Source organism: Myxocyprinus asiaticus, chromosome 39 (genome assembly GCF_019703515.2).
Source record: "Myxocyprinus asiaticus isolate MX2 ecotype Aquarium Trade chromosome 39, UBuf_Myxa_2, whole genome shotgun sequence".
In the NCBI taxonomy this organism is placed as follows: Eukaryota; Metazoa; Chordata; class Actinopteri; order Cypriniformes; family Catostomidae; genus Myxocyprinus; species Myxocyprinus asiaticus.
Genome location: NC_059382.1, coordinates 670,001 through 693,754, shown reverse-complemented (window position 1 = coordinate 693,754; position 23,754 = coordinate 670,001). Strand labels below are relative to the sequence as shown.

The 23,754-nt window shown below is 39.2% G+C and overlaps 2 protein-coding genes across 2 annotated transcripts in view; both read right to left on the bottom strand.

The window, feature by feature from the left end:
* Positions 1–6,691: 6,691 nt before the first annotated feature.
* LOC127430072 (proteasome subunit alpha type-6-like) lies at positions 6,692–17,351 on the bottom strand. The gene is made up of 7 exons (XM_051679522.1): positions 17,106–17,351; positions 15,328–15,422; positions 14,977–15,058; positions 10,665–10,820; positions 10,395–10,573; positions 7,619–7,713; positions 6,692–7,233 (listed from the first exon to the last, which is right to left on the bottom strand). The coding sequence occupies exons 1-7, from the start codon at positions 17,179–17,181 to the stop codon at positions 7,176–7,178; spliced, it is 741 nt and encodes a 246-aa protein (XP_051535482.1). The 5' UTR covers positions 17,182–17,351; the 3' UTR covers positions 6,692–7,175.
* Positions 17,352–20,146: 2,795 nt separating this feature from the next.
* LOC127430066 (cilia- and flagella-associated protein 251-like) overlaps positions 20,147–23,754 on the bottom strand; it is a 13,419-nt gene continuing 9,811 nt past the window's right edge. Inside the window, exon 6 of the mRNA XM_051679517.1 lies at positions 20,147–21,083. Within this exon, the coding sequence (XP_051535477.1) occupies positions 21,015–21,083 (69 nt within the window). The 3' untranslated portion in view covers positions 20,147–21,014. The remainder of the gene's footprint in view (positions 21,084–23,754) is intronic.

The following is a 23,754-nucleotide window of genomic DNA, read 5'->3' as shown; positions in this document are numbered from 1 at the left end:
TGACTCGAGTGACAGCGTGCAGCTGTGAAGTCTAGAGTCCCGTTCAAAAATCTCAATAAATTACACATTTATTAACACTTATTAAATTAAAACCAGTAATGTAACGAAGTAAAAGTAAAAAAATTCATCTGAAATTTACTTGAGTAAGAATGAAAAGTACCCACCATAAAACATACTCATAAAAGTAATTTTTATCCATAAAGTTACTCAAGTAAATGTAACTGAGTAAATGTAGCTCATTACTATCCACCTCTGCTTTCAGTAGAAGATTCAGGCTTCTCCAGTGTAGAGGTCGACCGCTAGTGGATTTTGCCGATACGATAACTAAGCTGGTGGGAAATGCTGATAATCAATTAATCAGCTGAGAGTTTTAAAAATTGATAACGATCGTTCCAAAGAGCAACTATCAGCACCGATTAAATGGTAAAACCGATACATCGGCCTACCTCTAATCCAGTTATTAAATAGCTATTAAAATCTTCAACACTATGAGCAATATTCAATGTCCAAATCATGTCTGAACTAATCTCATAAATAAAAGTTAAATAAAAAACAAAATGATCCAAACATTGATGGACATGTATTTGATTACGTCTGTTAAGATTAGGCAATGAAAAAACTGAATACTACAAAAAAAATAAATACAAATGTTTTAAATATCAACAGATCATACAAAACTAAGTGTGCAACATATAACAGCAGTATATTGACAAATGGTCACATATATAGAAATGTAACATTGTTTTGGGAAAAATAAAATAAATACATGGAAAGCATTGTTTACATGATATTAACTAATATTAGTTATCTAATAGATCTAGTCTTTAAAATAATAATTTTATAACATTTTCTGAAGAAAAGAGACTGCATAACAAATATGCGTTTGATTATTTTTTCTTTGTTTCTTTCAGTTTTCACGGTGTGACCCGATGACATCAAACAACAGCAAACAAATCTCATGTAATCCTGAGTATGGTAAAGCTGTATATACAGTATATACATTATGATGTCCTTTTATTGTAAGGACTGAGGGAGGAAAAATATATTTCAAAACAAACGCTCCATTAACAGGCCATTAAGGAGCAACAAAAGCTCATGTGAACTACAAACTAAAGCACTAAATCAGATTTTTAAGTGCACAAGTGCATATGTCCCACGGATTTCTTATTCTTCTCTGTTTTCCTGCTTCTTTTCTCCTGTGGTTTTGTGAACACTAACAGCTCTCCTAATCTCTCCATTCTCTCTCTCTGCGTCTAATCCCGGCCTGACCTCAATCCAGTGATGTAATGGGTCATGTGACACCGCAGAGCGCTACACAAGATGAAGGCAGTTTGTGTGAGTGATAGTTTCCACCAATCAGAGCGCTCGCAGCATGGCAACATGAGGAGACAATTCCAAAACAACAATGTGTGTGTGTGTGTGAGTGAGTGAGTGTGTGTGTGTATAGTGTATGTATTTTGTGTATAGTGTGTGTGTAGTGTTTGAGAGAGTGTGTGTGTGTGTGAGTGTGTATGTGTAGTGTGAGTGTGTGTGTCTATAGTGTGTGAGAGTGTGTGTGTGTGTGTGTGTGTGTGAGTATGTGTGTAAGTGAGTGTGTGTGTGTAGTGTGTGTATAGTGTATGTATTTTGTGTATAGTGTGTGTATAGTGTTTGAGAGAGTGTGTGTATAATGTGTGTGTGTATAGTGTATGTATATTGTGTATAGTGTGTGAGAGTGTGTGTGTGTGTGTAGTGTGAGTGTGTGTGTGTGTGTGTGTGTGTGTGTGAGTGAGTGAGTATGTGTGTGTGTGTGTGAGTGTGTGTGTGTGTGTGTAGTGTGTGTGTGTGTGTGTGTGTGTGTGTGTAGTGTATGTATATTGTGTATAGAGTGTGTGTGTGTGTGTGTGTATAGTGTAGGTATTTTGTGTATAGTGTGTGTATAGTGTTTGAGAGTGTGTGTATAATGTGTGTGTGTGTGTGTGTGTAGTGTATGTATATTGTGTATAGTGTGTGAGAGTGTGTGTGTGTGTGTAGTGTGAGAGTGTGTATAGTGTGTGAGAGTGTGTGAGTGTGTGTGTGTGTGTGTGTGAGTGACTGTGTGTGTGTGTATAGTGTATGTATTTTGTGTATAGTGTGTGTATAGTGTTTGAGAGAGTGTGTGTGTGTGTGTGTATAATGTGTGTGTGTGTATAGTGTATGTATATTGTGTATAGTGTGTGAGAGAGTGTGTGTGTGTAGTGTGAGTGTGTATAGTGTGTGAGAGTGTGTGTGTGTGTGTATGTGTGTGTGTGTGTGAGTGTGTGTGTGTGTGTAGTGTGTGTGTGTATAGTGTATGTATATTGTGTATAGTATGTGAGAGTGTGTGTGTGTGTGTGTATAGTGTATGTATATTGTGTAGTGTGTGAGAGTGTGTGTGTGTGTGTGTATAGTGTATGTATATTGTGTAGTGTGTGAGAGTGTGTGTGTGTGTAGTGTGTATAGTGTGTGAGAGTGTGTGTGTGTGTAAGTGTGTAGTGTGAGTGTGTGTGTATAGTGTATGTACATTGTGTATAGTGTGTGTATAGTGTGTGAGAGTGTGTGTGTATAGTGTGTGAGTGTGTGTGTGTATAGTGTGTGAGAGTGTGTATAGTGTGTGAGTGTGTGTGTATAGTGTGTGAGATAATGTGTGTATAGTGTGTGTGTGTGTGTGTAGTGTGTGAGTGTGTGTGTATATAGTGTGTATAGTGTGTTAGAGTGAGTGTGTGTGTATAGTGTGTGAGAGTGTGAGTGTGTGTGTGTGTGTGTGTATAGTGTGTGAGAGAGTGTGTGTATAGTGTGTGTGTGTAGTGTGTGTTATACAGCAGGGGTTTTCAAAGTCTTAGACCCCCAGTTTTTATTTATTTATATGTGCCGATAATATTGCAGATTGACCTAAAAGACAGCTTAGGCTAAACATTAAAAAAAAAAAAAAATGTCTATCTTCCAGTAAAAACAGCAGTTCATTCTGGCCATTTATTTGAAGTTTCATGTTGTATCAGGTATTATCCTGTACTGTTTTATTATAAAGGTTCAGGTGTTAAAGCAGTTCATTTAAATGTACTCTGATAGGCTTATTCGACAATGCTTCATGACTATAAATATTTCTAGTAATAATATGAAACTGTATTTTGTATTTTTTTGTTTTTATCAAAAACATGTTTGTCCTTATGACAATGGGATTGTTTAGTTGTATTTGTAGCATATATTTGTGGTAAACGCACACTGTGAAACTGCACCTGTTACAAAAACATGAAGACACGTTGACCCGATATCGAGTTGAACTCATATTAATGGACACGTCATGATTTATTCCACATATTTTCAGATTGTCTACATATGTGTCGCCACAAGGAGTTCTGGAAAATCCTTTATGAATTCCAGATCAGATGAACCCAGTTGACTGTTTATTGATTTGCTCACGTCTCTTACATTGTCAGCAAGCGTCAGAATATTATACATACAGTGTGAATTTAATGTTCCTAAAAAAGTTACCGACCAAATGTTAAGTTGATTCCACAAAGTCCCGAATTGTTTTTTTCCTCGCTGAACCACAGATGCTACGGCCTATTAAGCTGGAAAATAATTGAAGTTGTTAATATATTACTATGAATTATTTTCATTGACCTTTACAATACATTTTTATTGTATCTATCTCGTGATTTTACTTGGTGAATTCAGCATCATTCTCTGCGCTGCCCCAGTTTGAAAATCATACTTACATAGTATATGACATATGTTGTTTATTGTACATTAGTTTTTGTCTGTCACATCTGAACTGGAAGAAACTATTGTTTATAAAAACTCTAAATGAATAATCAATCAATAGCCCAGAGTCTTCTCCTGTCATAATCTGACTGATGATTTCACCACAACAGCTTCAGAGTGAACGATTCATATGAATCTGATGTTGTGTTCACTGATCATCTGATGCATACTGTGGTACTACAATGGAAAGAACGTTTCCAATACAACAAGCTCCAATCTGATTCTTTGTATCAGTTCAGCAGGAAACAGAAGTTGCTACAATTTGTGAGGGAGACATTAGCGACAGTCAGTTTTCATTCAGAAACTTAGTAGCAAGTTAATAGTGAACTGTGATTGGTTGATTTACATGTCAGTCAGTCGTTCTCTTTCTGTCTAAGAGGGCGGTTTTTAGTCAGAATAACTACAATGTGGAAGCAGACTTGATGTCCATTGTGAACTTCTGGTAATGTGAGTCTCGAGTGGGTTTGTTCATCACCAACTGTACCCCTCTCTGCCTGTCTGTCTCTCAGTTAATCTGTCGTGTGTTTGTCAGCAATTTACAGGGGCAGACGTACAGTAAATCCCTCAGTATGACACAGATGGATGAAACACACAGACCTTGGAGAAGGTGAACTCACACACACACACACACACACACACACACACACACACACACACACACACATATGTTGGTTTAGCTATCATTATGAGGACTCTCCATAGACATAATGATTTTTATACTGTACAAGTATTTTACATTTTCAATAAAACATAATTTAATATGTTATTTCCCTTGTGAGGACCACCCAAAAGATCCTCACAACCAGAAATGTCCTCACAGAACAGGTTGATTCTCAATACTTGGTCCTCACAAGTGTAGCAAAACCTGTATACACACACACACACACACACACACACACACACACACACACTCACTCACACTCACACACACACACACACACACACACACTCACACACTACACACACACATACACACACTCTCTCTCTCTCACACACACACACACACACACACACACACTCTCTCTCTCTCTCTCACACACACACACTCACACACACACACACACTCTCTCTCTCTCACACACACACACATACACTCACACACTCTCAAAAACACACACACACACACACACATACATACACACACACTCACACACACACACACTCTCTCTCTCTCTCTCTCACACACACACACACACACACACACACACTCACTCACACACACACACACACACACTCTCAAAAACACTCACACACACTCACACACACACACACTCACAAACACTCTCTCACACACACACACTCACAAACACTCTCTCACACACACACACACTCTCAAAAACACTCACAAACACTCACTCACACACACACTCTCAAAAACACACACACACACACAGTCACACACACTCTCAAAAACACACACACACACACTCTCAAAAACACTCACACACACACTCACTCACACACAGTCACACACACACACTCTCAAAAACACTCACACACACTCACACACACACACACACACTCACAAACACTCTCTCACACACACACACACTCTCAAAAACACTCACAAACACTCACTCACACACTCTCAAAAACACACACACTCACTCACACACAGTCACACACACACTCTCAAAAACACACACACACACACACTCTCAAAAACACTCTCACACACACACACACTCTCAAAAACACACACACACACACACAGTCACACACACACTCTCAAAAACAACACACACACACACACACACACACACTCTCAAAAACACTCACAAACACTCACTCACTCACAGTCACACACACACACACACTCAAAAACACTCTCACACACACTAACACACTCTCAAAAACACACACACACTCACAAACACTCTCTCTCACACACACACTCACACACACTCTCAAAAACACTCACACACACTCACAAACACTCTCACACACACTCACACACTCACAAACACTCTCTCTTTCACACACACACTCACACACACTCTCAAAAACACTCACACACTCTCACTCACTCACAGAGTCACACACACACTCTCAAAAACACTCACACACACACACACACTCACTCACACACAGTCACACACACTCTCAAAAACACACACACACACTAACACTCTCTCAAAAACACTCACACACAGTCACACACACTCTCAAAAACACTCACACACACACACACTCACTCACACACAGTCACACACACTCTCAAAAACACACACACACACTAACACTCTCTCAAAAACACTCACACACAGTCACACACACTCTCAAAAACACTCACACACACACACACACTCTCAAAAACACACACACACACTAACACTCTCTCAAAAACACTCACACACAGTCACACACACTCTCAAAAACACTCACACACACACACACACTCTCAAAAACACACACACACACACTAACACTCTCTCAAAAACACTCACACACAGTCACACACACTCTCAAAAACACTCACACACACACACACTCACTCACACACAGTCACACACACTCACTCACACACAGTCACACACGCTCTCAAAAACACACACACACACTAACACTCTCTCAAAAACACTCACACACAGTCACACACACTCTCAAAAACACTCACACACACACACACACTCTCAAAAACACACACACACACTAACACTCTCTCAAAAACACTCACACACAGTCACACACACTCTCAAAAACACTCACACACACACACACTCACTCACACACAGTCACACACACTCTCAAAAACACACACACACACTAACACTCTCTCAAAAACACTCACACACAGTCACACACACTCTCAAAAACACTCACACACACACACACACTCTCAAAAACACACACACACACTAACACTCTCTCAAAAACACACACACACACTAACACTCTCAAAAACACTCTCAAAAAACAATCAAGCTGCAGAATGACTGAATGCTTCTGCTTTAATATGTCCGTTTGTACAAACTGGTGTGTAATTTTGAGACTGTGTTTATATCTTAGGAATATTCCAGGTTCAATACAAGTTCAGTTTCTCATTTTTGTTGCTTACAGAACAATCTGCATGTGTCAAATAAAGGTGTGTTTCTGCTGTGGCTCATTTCAGCTCTGTTATTAGGACAATCACAGGGAATATTGCCACAGAGTGGAGAACGAGAGAACTGCATATAACAGATTAAAACAGAGAGTAAATGTGTGAATGTACTGAGAATATTATTGAACCAGGCTGTTTCAGACAGGTAAAATGATAGTTTTATTTGATAAAGTCTGCTGGTTTATAAATTGAGTAACAGACACTAATAACCTCTGTCAAACACACAGGTTCAATCAGCTGGTTCTTCATGAGTTTCAGATGTGTGATCAAGTGAAAGTTGATTTGGACTGTAAAAATGTGATAATCAGACAGACTATTCTCTCTCTGCAATCGCTACCAGATGAGACTCGATTTCTGCTTCTGTTAGAGTCCTGAAACACACAGAGACACACATACACACATCTTTGGATTGCAATATTTCTTAACAGTTTGAAGAGATTGTTCACACTGCACACAGTTTCGACCACAATGATCCTGATGTTTCATGTGTACCCATAGATGAGCGATCAAGACATGAAACTGAAACTTCGAAACATCAGCCGCAGTGAACTGCTGCATGTTTTCATGTTCTTTCAGTGCATATAAAAACAGCTCTGTTACAGCAAGAATGCCATCAAACTTTGAGCATCATCGTATTGTTGTTCACGTCAGTATGAACTGAACGGTTTCCAGCAGATTCTGGCTTGTGTCATAAGTCTGATAAACAGATCCAGTGAGATTCACTGTTGTTATTGTGTTCAGTTCTGCTCACTGTACCTGAATTTGGGTTTTTCCTTAGTGACGACGCCCACCTCCAGCTCACTGCATTTAAAGTCCATGGACAGAACAGAGGATAAACACAAGATCGCCATCTAGAGGACAGGAGACATGAGCGCTGCGGTTTAATACTCTGTTTAATTGTGATATAATATTATATGCATTGATGCCAAGCATTAACATTTCAATTGTTATTATTCTAAAAATATCAAATATATCAAAATAACAATGTCTTGTTATGCTTCACTTTATAGAGTGCAACAGTTCCCATCCACCTGGTTCCAGAAGTATTTCTTCCATAGTGATTTCATAAAATGCTCTATAAAAGAACTGTAAACCACAAACCAAACCAATCAGCTCCGAGGTGAATCACAGCATTACTAACTTTAATATGAAGCAAAAAAGTATTTGAAACTCAGACAAAAAGACAAAGATACAAGATGGTGTACTTACCTCTTCAACTCTGTGGACCTGCCGGCGGGCGCTATATCGCGAAAAACGTTTATGCTTAAAATGCTCAAGTCGTCGTATACATAAGGGGCATATGGGGTATCGTTTTCACAAGTCGCGAGTCACGAGTTCGAATCCAGAGCATGCTGAGTGACTCCAGCCAGGTCTCCTAAGCAACCAAATTGGCCCGGTTGCTAGGGAGGGTAGAGTCACATGGGGTAACCTCCTCGTGGTTGTGATTAGTGGTTCTCGCTCTCAATGGGGCGTGTGGTGAGTTGTGTGTGGATCGTGGAGAGTAGCATGAGCCTCCACATGCTGTGAGTCTCCGCGGTGTCATGCACAACGAGTCACGTGATAAAATGCACGGATTGATGGTCTCAGAAATGGAGGCAACTGAGATTTGTCCTCCGCCACCCGGATTGAGGCGAGTCACTATGCCACCACAAGGACTTAGAGCTCACTGGAAATTGGGCATTCCAAATTGTCCCGGTTGCTAGGGAGGGTAGAGTCACATGGGGTAACCTCCTCGTGGTGGCGATTAGTGGTTCTCGCTCTCAATGGGGCGTGTGGTGAGTTGTGTGTGGATCGTGGAGAGTAGCATGAGCCTCCACATGCCGTGAGTCTCCGCGGTGTCATGCACAACGAGTCACATGATAAGATGCGCGGATTGACAGTCTCAGAAGCGGAGGCAACTGAGACTTGTCCTCCGCCACCCGGATTGAGGTGAATAACCACGCCACCACAAAGACATACTAAGTAGTGGGAATTGGTCATTCCAAATTGGGAGAAAAGGGGATAAAAATAAATCTTAGAATCTGAACTTATCAGATATAACCATCATTTCTGCATTTATGTAACTTAAAACGACAAAATAAGGCCTTAAACATCTGCGTCACAAATAAGCGCCGCCTACTGGTCATGTGGTAGAAATATTAATATGAATATAAAAGGTCTTTAAAATTGCACCTAAATACACAAATCATATATCACATGAAAGCTCTCATTCTCAAAAATGTGACTGTATAGTTTATTTTGTTGGCCAAATTCAACAGTTTAAAAGATTTTCAAAAGAATCACAAAGTGAAATATAAAATTTGTAAGACATCATATACAAATGACTATTTTATGTGCTTATCACTGCTGCTGTAAGCCACAAATAGCTACAAACTTTATATCTGTTTTTACCTTAGGTGGATCCCTAAAAAATAAGCCACTGTTTACTTGTCTGTGAGCTTGCTTGTGTGAATAATCCAATGTTATATCTTAGATGTCCAGAACAAAATATGCAGTCCCACAGGAAAAGCATGCTAAACAAATCATGAGAATATTATGTTATTGACTATCGATGATAAAATGTTATACATCACTGCAAAGGGGAGGATTTCAGCTTTCTAATGACACTTAGATTGAGCTTCTAGTCCACTCAGAGGCCGGGATATTCAATGAAACACAGAGGATGGTGCATGAACTGAAAATTAGACTGAATGTCTATGGACGAGCACATCTGTGAGAGCTGAGATGAGTTTGAGCGCCACCTACATTTCAGATCTGTATATTGTGATGGAAGGTGGTAGAGGAAACATTATTTTTCTAGTACTTGCTGCCATCTAGTGGAATGAAATATCAATTCCTATTAACCATTTGGAGGAAGACGGGGTGAACAGAACCAGAACTACATGCATACAAATCAGGACAAAATAATAATAATTATGTAACCATAAACAATATTATTTATGAATAATTTGAGTTTTTTGTTTTTATTTGGGGGGGTGGGGGGGATTCTGAAGGAAAGGTTAAAGTCTTTATTGAGGGAATGAACTACAATCTATGATGCATTGCGAATGATGTAATCTAATTAAAAATGATACAGAACTACTGATTTAAAGTTGATGATTATAAGAATAGAATCAATATATTTAAATTTCATTGCAAAATATTCAGATACTGTATGTACAAATTTATCAGTAGTTAGTGTAGGGAGAGCGACTCGATTGCATCATTCACAGTGCATCATGGGAGTGGGCGGAGCTTCAGAGCTCTTCTCTAATTGGTGGATCTCTCTTCAGAATTATGGGTAGTGTAGTTCTTCACCAGGAATTCTGCTATTAAACACGATTTTTAAAAAAATCAACTGAAATAATGCAGACTGATGTCTTCAATAGAAGCATATACCATCGATTAACAACCTCAGAGCTCACCGTCGGTCTGTCTTTAGTGGTTTATAAGTTAAACAATTAATAATGTATAATGTATTCTCACTATATTACTATATTTGGTGCATCATCATCACACACACACACACACACACACACACACTGTTGTGTACCTCTACAGTAGTGTTGTAGGAGAGCTCAGGCTGTTTCTTGAGTTTTTTCTCCAGGTAACTGTTTGCCTCCGTGTGTTTCGTCCCAACGCTCGTCGCCCGGAACCCGCAGAAATACCCGGCAGGGTCACATTTATAGAGGAGGGGTCCCATCTGTGGATCCATAGCGATCAGAATCATACCTGAATCAGACACAGCATTCACAATCACAACGCTGCAGAGCTTCACACTGAATCAGTGAAACATTGTGTGTTTATAGATAAACATTCTCACAGCAGCCGAGCGGTCTCATCTCTGCGTTCTGTGTGTACACCTGCGAGATATCCGCCATACGACGACACAACATGTCCGCAGTGATGTCATAACCGAACTTATATTTCCACTCGCCGGCCTCCACGCGAGCCCGATGCACCTGAGAACGACTGTCAGCTACACACACACACACACACAACACAAATACACACATATAAACACACAGATGATATATGGAGAACTTCTTTGCATACACTGAAAAAAGACATTTTTTTAATCAGTATTTTTTCTTGTTTTCCAGTTGAAATATCTAATCCCTTTCACACACAGTGGTCACTACAGTGTATAGCTACTGTTTTTAAAAGTCATGTTTTTCTAAATGAATAGGTTCAGATGGTATGGTTGCATCAAATCCCCTTAAGTTGCCACTACATCATAACATATGAACATGCATATGAACCATTTTAAAGTGCAACAAAAACCAGTGAAAAGCCAGTCATGCCGTGCACCTGCAGAATATCTGTCCAATCATTCTATAAAACAAATCCCCTGCTGGTTAAAATAATAGATGACAAATTAAAACACATGGAACTGTATAATTGCTCAATTTTTACAAATATTGACTTTATGTAAACAGCAAATTATGCACTAAATTGGACATCATGCATCAGAAGTATTATTTTTCTCCAGATCAGGTCTGTTCAATGTTAGCAAAGGTAGACCGATTTATTGGCTTTACAGATTACTCTCTGCATATAATTGCTTTTTTGGAACTATCGGTTATCAGCATAAATCTATGCCAATAGTTGTCGATAGTTTTTTTTTAATTATTATTATTCCTCTATTTTTTATTCCTCATCAATAAACCTCATCTTGTGAGATACACTATATTGCCAAAAATATTCGCTCACCCATCCAAATAATTGAATTCAGGTGTTCCAATCACTTCCATGGCCACAGGTGTATAAAATGAAGCACCTAGGCATGCAGACTGCTTCTACAAACATTTGTGAAAGAATGGGTCGCTCTCAGGAGCTCAGTGAATTCCAGCGTGGTACTGTGATAGGATGCCACCTGTGCAACAAGTCCAGTCGTGAAATTTCCTCCCTACTAAATATTCCACAGTCAACTGTCAGTGGTATTATAACAAAGTGGAAGCGATTGGGAATGACAGCAACTCAGCCATGAAGTGGTAGGCCACGTAAAATGACAGAGCGGGGTCAGCGGATGCTGAGGTGCATAGTGCATAGAGGTCGCCAACTTTCTGCAGAGTCAATCGCTACAGACCTCCAAAGTTCATGTGGCCTTCAGATTAGCTCAAGAACAGTGCGTAGAGAGCTTCATGGAATGGGTTTCCATGGCCGAGCAGCTGCATCCAAGCCATACATCACCAAGTGCAATGCAAAGCGTCGGATGCAGTGGTGTAAAGCACGCCGCCACTGGACTCTAGAGCAGTGGAGACGCGTTCTCTGGAGTGACAAATCACGCTTCTCCATCTGGCAATCTGATGGACGAGTCTGGGTTTGGCGGTTGCCAGGAGAACGGTACTTGTCTGACTGCATTGTGCCAACTGTGAAGTTTGGTGGAGGGGGGATTATGGTGTGGGGTTGTTTTTCAGGAGCTGGGCTTGGCCCCTTAGTTCCAGTGAAAGGAACTCTGAATGCTTCAGCATACCAAGAGATTTTGGACAATTCCATGCTCCCAACTTTGTGGGAACAGTTTGGGGATGGCCCCTTCCTGTTCCAACATGACTGCGCACCAGTGCACAAAGCAAGGTCCATAAAGACATGGATGAGCGAGTTTGGTGTGGAAGAACTTGACTGGCCTGCACAGAGTTCTGACCTCAACCCGATAGAGCACCTTTGGGATGAATTAGAGTGAAGACTGCGAGCCAGGCCTTCTCGTCCAACATCAGTGTCTGACCTCACAAATGTGCTTCTGGAAGAATGGTCAAAAATTCCCATAAACACACTCCTAAACCTTGTGGAAAGCCTTCCCAGAAGAGTTGAAGCTGTTATAGCTGCAAAGGGTGGGCCGACGTCATATTAAACCCTATGGATTAAGAATGGGATGTCACTTAAGTTCATATGCGTCTAAAGGCAGATGAGTGAATACTTTTGGCAATATAGTGTATATAGCTCTGGAAAAAATTAAGAGACCACTCCAAATGTTTCTTAAATCAGCATCTCTACATGCATGGCAGCCATTCCAGTGTCTGTTGAATATTCGCACCAGGAGTGGCATAAAGTCACCCAACAGCAATGTGAAAGACTGGTAGAGAGCATGCCAAGATGCATGAAAGCTGTGATTGAAAATGAGAGTTATTCCAGCAAATATTGATTTCTGAACTGAAGTTAATCATTAGTATTGTGTTGTCTATAAATGAATCAGAAGTGACTCTTTGTTAAAAATCAAGTGACTCCCCGGGTGTCTCACCGTTCACCAACACAGGATTGTTTAAAACTTTCTAGAGATAATTTTCCTGCAGAAAGTGTGGGTGCGATTGCAAAGTTTGAAGTCAATGACACTGTTTGATTTCCTTTCTCCCGAATTTGTTGTACAGCCTACTCCTGGTGAACAAGGTGTGAAATGAACACCCGCCAAATGCGGATTTTTCATGCAGAGTATTTTGCTGATGTATTCGCCACTGTGCAGGGCAACCTGTAAGACTGCTCAGAGTGATATATGACAAGAAATTAGACACAAAGACGTGTGTTTGACGAAACATGATTATATTTTGAAGAACAGACGAAAGAAAAGCCGCCGATGCGTGTCTGATTTTATATGTGCGCAGTGAGCTCTGCTGTTCATGAGCGCAATGAAAGCGCTTCTCCAAGACACACGCACCCAGCAAACGGGACATCCCCTGGACGTTGCAAACGTCCACTTAGGTTCACATTTAGTCTGCTTTGTAACGTTCGCTGGCGAACGTTCCGAGAACATTCCGAACGTTCGCTACAAGTCCAATTTTCGTCCTGGCCAGAGTTTGCGACCATCCCTATATCGTCCCTCATCTGACATTTCCATAACAACACTTGCAAAATCCATTCGCCCTTGTGTTCCCTTTTATCATCAGACATGACACCTTGCAACTCAGACAAAGGAAAAATTAAACTAACCCAACTAACAAAAAAAGGTCCTCAGAACATCCCCTAAATGTCCTGAATGGACATCCTGTGAACGTCCTGAATGGATGTCCAGTGAACGTCCCCTTGAACGTCCAGAGGACGGCAAGAGGACCCTACACATGGACGTTCGTGCGACGTTCGTAGAGGTCATTTAGGGGACGTTCTGAGGACCTTTTTTTGTTAGCTGGGAATGCATAGAGTTCTGGGCCTCGTTTCCCAATAACTATTGATCTTAGCTGTTAAGAGCATCTTCTATGAGCGATTTTATGAACGTTCGTTATTTTTTATGTGCACCCAGAGTGTGATATAGCACCCGCCACCCACAAAATGCGACGAGACTCAATCCAGTTTGCGAGCTCCTCCTCCAAATGTATTTCATGCGTGGGTAATTTTGCTCATCTACCCACAACAGGCGGAGTGACACATGACAAGAAATGCTGTTAGTCAAAAAGACACACGCTTGAAGAAACACACTTTATTATATTTTTAAGAACAGACAAAAGAAAAGCCATCAATGCTCATGTCTGATTCGCTGTTTGTTCAGAGGCGTGCAATGGGACCCTGTCTCGTGGAACAAGCGCATGTAACGAGTTTTCACTCCTTTTTCTCTGTTTCATTCGGCTGAAAACTGTTTGCAAGAATAATGTCATCTATGAGAATGCTGAAAATGATCTCTTTGCAGTGTACAGCTGAAGTGCAGCTCATTTGATTCTATATATATATATATACACATAAGGAGGAGGAGGTAAAACTGTACTCAAACTTCACTGGTTCTTATGTATCGTGATGTGTCAGGTTTAAATGTACTCAAACGTGAATGAAGGGCAAGATCTGCAGTGAATAACAACTTAAATTTGGATCTATTCATCACACAAAAGTACTGCATGACTTCAGAAGACTAGAAATATTGTGCTCAAGTCATATGGACTCATTTTATGGTACTTTTATGATACTTTCATGTCCTTTCTGGAGCTTGACTCTTCCTGGTCAGAGTATGCTTTTACTGGATGTAAAAGAGCAGCGTGAACATTCTGCACAACATCTCCTTCTGCATTCCACAGAAGAAAGAAAGCCATATGGGTTTGGAACAACATGAGGGTGAGTAAATGATGACAGGATTTCAAGAATGAGAGTAAAAGTGTGTGTATAACCTGACAGTGTGAATCATTATGTGTGTATAATCTAAAACACACACACACACACACCGTAATGTCCTGTCATGACGCATCCAATCCGTGGAGTGAGTCGAAACATGTTTGTTACGGTCGATGCATCCAGGAGTGTATCCTGCACATGAGATGAAAAAGAAAGAGACGCTTACACACACACACATAATCTATACACACTCATTGAGATTCACGACTCAGCGAAATTAAAGAGCATCACAGCGGCATCTCTGCCTCTGAGACACAGCTGAGCGACTGACTCTTTACAAACTGTCTGATTCAGTTTGATTAACAACTAGTGTAAACACAACAAATAAATGCATTTGAGCTGCTTTAGTCCAGATGAGCTGCAAATATTAAAGAATCACAGCTGGTGTTCAGGTGTGTTACCGGAACTTTCTTCTGTGTGACGACCACAGCGCAGTCGTTTCCTCTGATGCCCACAGACGTCAGGCCGCTCTGAGTGATCGCTTTGAAGGCATATTCTGTCAATCACAACAATTAAATGTGATATGTAAAAATCTGCTACACTAGAACAAATGAAGCATATAGTGCAAATAGGGACTGCATAGAATTCTATAAGCTCTCAAAGTGTGTACACTGAATACTATGACATCTTATTGTTTTCATGGCTGGAATGATTTAAAGGAATATTCCGACTAGGTTCAATACAAGTTAAAGGGACAGTTCACCCAAAAATGAAAATTCCCACATTATTTAGTCACCCTCATGCCATCCCAGATGTGTTTGACTTTCTTTCTTCTGCTGAACACAAATGAAGATTTTTTAGAAGAATATTTCAGCTCTGTAGGTCCATACAATGCAGGTGGATGGTGACCAGAACTTTGAAGCTCCAAAAAGCACATAAAGGGTGCATAAAAGTAATCCATAAGACTCCAGTGGTTTAATCCATGTCTTCAGAAGTGATATGATAGGTGTGTGTGAGAAACAGGTCAATATTTAAATCCTTTTTTACTATAAATTCTCCTCCCTGCCCAGTAGGGGGCGATATGCATGAAGAATGCAAATCACCAAAAATAAAAGAAGAAGAATGTGAAAGTGAAAGTGGAGATTTATAGTAAAAAAAGGACTTAAATATTTTACGTCTCTCACCCACACTTATATCACTTCTGAAGACATGGATTAAACCACTGGAGTCTTATGGATTACTCTTATGGTGATTTTGGAGCTTCAAAGTTCTGGTCACCATTCACTTGTATTGTATGGGCCTACAGAGCTGAAATATTCTTCTAAAAATTTTAATTTGTGTTCAGCAGAAGAAAGAAAGTCATACACATCTGGGATGGCATGAGGGTGAGTAAATGATGAGAGAATTTCACTTTTGTGTGAACCATCACTTTAAACTCAATCGACAGCATTTGTGGCATATTGATGATTACAACAAAATTAATTTCGACTCGTTCCTCCTTTTCTTTAAATGTGTGTTCCAGTGAGACACTTACAATGGAAGTCAATGGGGTCAATTTTTGGAGGGTTTAAAGTCAGAAATGTGAAGTTTATAATTTTATAAAAGCACTTACATTAATTCTTCTGTTAAAACTTGTGTATTATTTGAGCTGTAAAGTTGTTTAAATCATCATTTTATGGTCGTTTTAGGGTTTACAGTGCTGCCATGACAAAGAAGTTGTAAAATAGTCTATATCTTTCCACAGATGTGGTTAGTAAGTGATTTTATGACAGTAAAATCATGTTAACACACATATTGCTTATGTCTTGTGTCTATACTTTTGAAACAGTGAGTATTTTAATGTTTACAGATTGACCCCATTGACTTCCATTGTAAGTGTCTCACTGAAACACACATTTAAAATCGAAATTAATTTTAGTGGTAATCAATATTATGCCACAAATGCTGTCAATTGAGCTCAACTTGTATTGAGCCCAGAATATTCCTTTAAAGTGTTATTAGTACTGATATTTTTTTGACTATATATATCTCTGTACTGATGGACAAACTCGATCTACATACAGTCTGTAGGGTCAAGTCAAATATCAACACATGATATAAACTTGTGAAAATGTGTGCATTCTCTCGTGATGATATTTAACATGCTACTAATAATAAATTGCATTAATGTGTCACCAGAAGGTCGCATCGGTCCAGTATATATGAGATAAAAGCATTAAACACAGGCTGAGTCTCTTACCGACTTGATATAATCGGCCCTCAGGTGAGAAGATAGTGATGTGTCGATCAAATCCAGCGTTTGAACCGCGAGACATCCTGAGAAACTCTTAAAAATACTTCACTGACTTTATTAACTCAATCTGTCTGCATTTACAAACACAACTATGAGATCCTTGAGGATAAATGCGTTGAAAATGCCGCGACAGCGTCGAGTGAGAGTGAATAAGCGATATTTACTTTTACTTTCTCTTTATATTCAGACACGTCATTAAACAATGAAGAGGAAGTCTGACTGCATGTGTAATAAACAATGCATTAAACACATGAACTCAAGTCAATGTTACTGTCTTATTTTGAAACACAAAGTAGCTGCATCCTCTTTAAAATACAATTCAAGATCGATTTAAGACAGATGGTTTTCTAAAACTAAAATATTAGCAGCATTGCCTTATAAAAAGTGTTGCAAATATTTGCAAGATTTACGCATTTCATTACATGTCATTTAGCAGATGCTTTTATCCAAAGCGACTTACAAATCAGACACATAGTAAGCAATTTGTCCTACAAAGTTTAACAATATCTTCAGCATGGCACTGCCAAGTTCTCACAGTGGCTGGAGTAGTTAAGATGCTGGCGCAGAAGAAAGAGACAAACAAGGAATTGTTATTATTGTATTTTTTTTGTACATTAAGTGCAGGTTAAGTGCAGTAGTAAGTGCGATTAGTGTGGGTTGGTTAAGTGCCCGCAGAACAAATGTTTTCAGCTGGTTCTTGAATGTTGAGATGGTATCAGTAGATCGTGTGGATGTTGGAAGTTCATTCCACCACAAAGGAGCAGAGAAAGTGAACGATCGTGAAATAGACTTTGAGCTTCTTTGTGATGGGACCACCAGGCGTCACTCGTTCATTGACCGAAGAGAGCGAGTTGGAGCATAGACCTGAAGAAGTGAATTGAAGTAATAGGGTGCAGTTCCGTTGGCTGTCCTGAAGGACAGAGTCAAAGCCTTGAATTTGATGCGGGAAGCAACAGGTAGCCAGTGGAGTGAAATCAAGAGTGGGGTGACATGAGCCCTTTTTTTGCTGATTGAAGACCAGAAGCATTGCTGCATTCTGGACCATCCGCAGTGGTTTAATTGTGTTAGCTGGAAGGCTTGCCAACAGAACATTGCAGTAGTCCAGTCTTGAGATGACCAGAGCTTGGACCAGGAGCTGTGTAGCACATACAGACAGAAAAGGTCTGATTTTCCTGATGTTGTAAAGCATGAATCTGCAAGACCGGGCGGTTGATGAGATGTGTGCAGTGAAATTAAGCTGGTCATCTACCACCACTCCCAGGTTCTGGGCTGTTCTGGTTGGTGTTAGTGTAGTTGAACCAAGTTGAATAGTGAGGTTGTGGTCAGCAGATGGGTTGGCTGGGATCATGAGGAGTTCTGTCTTGGCAAGGTTGAGCCGAAGGTGGCGTTCCTTCATCCAAGCCGAAATGTCCGAGAGGCAGGCAGAGATACGAGCTGAGATAGTAAGGTCATCAGGCTGGAACAACAGGTAGAGCTGCATATCATCTGCGTAGCAGTGGTAGGAAAAGCCATGTGCCTCAATGACTGGTCTGAGGGATGTTGTGTATATTGAGAAGAGGAGGGGTCCAAGCACTGATCCTTGAGGAACCTCAGTGGTCAGCTGGTGTGTCTTGGACACCTCTCCTCTCCAGGAGACCTTGAACGATCTGCCAATGAGCTATCACTCAAAACATCAAGCACAGATCCTGTGATGCAGGTCAGAGAGGGTGGACAGGAGGATCTTGTGGTTTACTGTGTCGAAGGCAGCAGACAAGTCGAGGAGGATGAGGATGGATGATTTAGAGTTAGTTCTCGCCAGTCGCAGGGTTTCAGCTACTGACAAGAGGGATCACCACTCTGTTGAGTGTCCTTTTTTGAAGCCAGACTGATGTCTGTCGAATAGGTTGTTCTGTGAGAGAAAAGCAGACAACTGGTTGAATACGGCCCCCTCAAGAGTTTTAGACAGGAAGGGTAGGAGAGACACCGGTCTGTAGTTGTCGTCTACTGTGAGGTTGTGTGTTGATTTTTTAAGCAGTGGGGTTACTTGAGCCTGCTTGAATGTTGAGCCAGTTGCTGTTGAGCGGGTAGAATTCAATGAAGCTGTCAGCTGAGAACATGTGAGGTGTCTATTTCTCAAACTAGAGACTCTGATGTACTTATCCTCTTGTTTAGTTGTACATCTGGTCTTCCACATCTCTTTCTGTCCTTGTTAGAGCCAGTTGTCCTTTGTCTTTGAAGACTGTAGTGTACACCTTTGTATGAAATCTTTCAAAGCATTGTATATCCTTCATTCCTCAAAACAATGATTGACTGATGAGTTTCTAGAGAAAGCTGTTTCTTTTTTTGGCCATTTTTGACCTAATATTGACCTTAAGACATGCCAGTCTATTGCATACTGTGGCAACTCAAAAACAAACACAAAGACAATGTTAAGCTTCATTTAATGATCCAAATATCTTTCAGCAGTGTTTGATATAATGGCAAGTGATTTTCTAGTACCAAATGATCAATTTAGCATGATTACTCAAGGATAAGGTGTTTTTAATTATAACTATTAACTTTGTCCCATATATTACACTTAATCCTGCATGGCTTTCCCCCAAAAAATTGCTATCCTTAAAATTAAAACACCCTGAAAGTGGCATCTCATTCCATTTTCAAAATTTTTACACAAATTGTAGTGTTGACTGCATTTCGCATGTGATCAAATAATGCATTTACTGAAAATATTAGTTTATCGATAACTATTAAGCATTACAATCACACCGATCAGGGTTTAAATTGTATATAAACATGTCCCAAATTTTGGTAACAGGGTTGCAAAAATTGCAGAGCTGATATAAAACATATATCAAAAAAATTAGCTTATACAATATTTAGTGTGACCACATTGGGGCTAAAGAAAATTATTTTCTGAAGGTTAAACATTTGAAAAAGAACAACATACTGACTTTTTATTTTTTAGTTATAATTTCCACATGAGATTCAGAAACACTCGGAGGCAGGTGCGTGTCCAGAGAACAGCTCTTTATTACTTTATAACAAGTTAAAACAGAAGATAAAAGACATACGATCTAGTCTCATAATCAAATGTGTTTATAGTTTCAGCTAATCTTTGTAAGTTGTTTACATTCAAAAGAAATATTATCGATCTAGTTCTGTGGCTCACGCTGTATGTATGTATCAAACATCACTTCCTCTTATTGCTCGTTTGCTTCCCAACTCTCACTGTGTGTGGGCGGAGTCTGAGACCAGACCTGCTCTCATTGGCTGCTAATTTACAGGAAAGTGCAACATACAGGGAAAGACCACAAGTGTTTCCTGTCACACACACATGAATGCATACACACATGATACACACACACAGTTATAAACACTCGATTGTACTCTGCAACTCATTATTACTCATCAATTGCACACCTGCAGAATATTAACTGATCCAGTTGATCATGTGATCAGGAAACAGCTCATGTTCTAACCTCAGAACAGTTTTTAGCCATGTTCAAATCAGAGTAAAAAAACAGATATACAGTAACAGTCGAGAGCACAAATTACATTGTTACTTCATCACATGTGCACATTTGTGTTATACGTAATTATACTTATTTCACCACTCAGTGATATATTGCATTACAATATAGATATGAATTTGTATATATTATTGAAATGAGGCGGCAGCGAAATGAATAGTCACACTGGTAGCTGTGAGATGCAGATGTGTGTGTGTGAGTGTGCGTGTGTGTGTATTCGATGTAACTGCATTATGGCTTGTATCTGATTGTGTTCATGAGTGTAGGTGTTTGTGTGTGTGTGTGGGCCTGTTCTCATGGGATTTCTACATTTCTGTGTAAAACCTGATGAATGTACCATGTGTGTTTAACCCATGCGAAGTTCACGTAGTTCTGCCGCCACTTTCCTCAACTCGGCTTCAATCTCTAACAGCTCCTGACAACACACACACACAACAAGAGAGAGTTGTGTTGACAAATTAAAAGTTTTTGAAAAAATACACATTTTAAAAAAGTTTTTTTTTTTTTCAGTGAAACAGACCAAAAATATTGATGACATCATCTTTATGATCAAATGCTCGCTCTCAAGACAATGTCCCTCCCCTTTAATTATAAACACTATCTGACACCAACTCACAACAGCAAGCAGCAAATCAGGTTCTATCTGTGTGTCTTCGGCTGCGCCGAATATTTCTCTTTTAATCATTTTAATCACATTTCAGCTTGTGTATTTCACATTCTATCAATTTATATGATGTCATGAAATTGCATTTTAAATAATGGTAAAAGCTTTTGCCACTGTTTGCAATTTCATAAAACATTTTTACAAAATATTCACAAGTTGGAACCTAATAATAAATATAACATATAACAATTATTTAATAATTATATATAATAATTATATTATAAAAATAATAATTTAAGTGCTACTATTTCAAAACTACTATGCAAAAAAAAAAAAAATATATATATATTTTTTTTTTACCAAACCCTTGCATAGATGCGGCACAAGCCAATTTGTTAAATTCTTTATATTTACAGTGACCTTCTGAAGTTAAAATATTTAATAATGCATAATGATGAAACTGCCCCTTTGAGCAATAATTATGTGCAATACACAGTTTAGTCTTTTTATATAATCCAACACATCCAACCTCTTCAGCCATTACATTCCCTTGCATCTGTACATAACCGAATTGTATTTAGATTTGCACTACGTATGTGTGTGTGTGTGTGTGTATATATATGTATGTATGTGTATATATGTGTGTGTGTGTGTGTTTATATGTATATGTATGTAAATGTATGTATATATATTCATGTATGTGTATGTGTATATATGTGTATATGTATGTATATGTATGTGTGTATGTATATATATTCATGTATGTGTATATGTGTATATATGTATGTGTGTATGTGTGTGTATGTATGTGTGTATATGTATGTATATATATGTGTGTGTGTGTGTGTGTGTGTATATGTATGTATGTGTATGTATGTATGTATGTATGTGTGTGTGTGTATGTATGTATGTGTGTGTGTGTATGTATGTATGTATGTATGTATGTATATATATATATATATATATATATATATATATATATATATATATATATATATATATATATATATTGTGTATTCTTTATATACATTTTTCTTTTCAATATTTATCTATTTTATTATTCAATTTTAATTATTTTTTTAAAGTCTTGCTGCTGTTTTTGTATTGTTGTACACAGGAAGCTCCTGTCACCAAGACAAATTCCTTGTATGTGTAACCATACTTGGCAATAAAGCTCATTCTGATTCTGATTCTGATTGTGGCTTTAAATATGTTTGTAATTACACATTTATTACATTACAACATTTTGTAACATTTGTTTTTATGCACTGTGTGATTTATATTGAGTTTACATTGATATGTATAACAAACACTAAATTAATACTGTCTCTTTAAGAGAAGTGTTTACTTAGGGGGCCTGGGGAGCTCAGCCAGTATTGACACTGACTACCACACCTGGAGTCGGGAGTTCGAATCCAGGGCGTGCTGAGTGACTCCAGCCAGGTCTCCTAAGCAACCAAATTGGCCCGGTTGCTAGGGAGGGTAGAGTCACATGGGGTAACCTCCTCGTGGTCGCTATAATGTGGTTCTCGCTCTCGGTGGGGCGCGTGGTGAGTTGTGCCACAGAGAATAGCGTGAAGCCTCCACATGCACTCTGTCTCCGCGGTAACGTGCTCAACAAGTCACGTGATTAGATATGCGGACTGACGGTCTCAGACGCGGAGGCAAGGATTTAGAGCGCATTGGAGATTGGGCATTCCAAATTGGGGAGAAAAGGGAAAAAAAAAAAAAAAAGAGAATTGTTTACGGTTGAATGAGCACAGCGCACATTAACGAGAGAGAAGGTCAATGCGGTTTTTTCTTCATCCATGCAATATATTATTAGAAATAATGTTTCTTTTGATCTTTTTGATCACCAACTGACTGTAAATAACAAAGGATTCAAAAAATAAATACATGAAATGAAAATGGGGTGCCTGGGTCTCGTCTTTGGATTGAAAATACATGGAACGAAGCAAAAGGAAACTTTGACTTGTATAATATGTATTGGCTTGCTTGTACAAATATGTATTGTACACGTTCTCAAATTCAAATTGCAACATTTTTACCTTCTATCAGACATGCAACGCGTTACAGGTCTGTAGATATGCTGTAAAACGGAGAATGTTGTGAAAATAGTCTGTGGAAAAGTTTAATCAAAGTCAGTGTTGATGTCGTTAAATGCAATGTCAATGGATTTTCATGGCTCAAATAAAATGATGGTGACAGCGTGATCACGACAGATCCGGACCCACTGCAGCCAAATAAGGTCAATTTCCTTCAGTGCGTGTGCTTATGACATACAAAAAGATGAGGCTGAATCAAGCTACTTAATCGCCAGCATCTTATTCAGTAAAAGGATCGCGGTACTTAAGTTCTTCTTCTTCTCTGGTGAGTAACTGGCTATTAAATCTCAATATTTAATAGCCAGTGGCTAATAACAGACATATTTTAGTCGCATATGCGCGTGATTTACTCGCAATGTAGTGGGCTGCATTGTCAT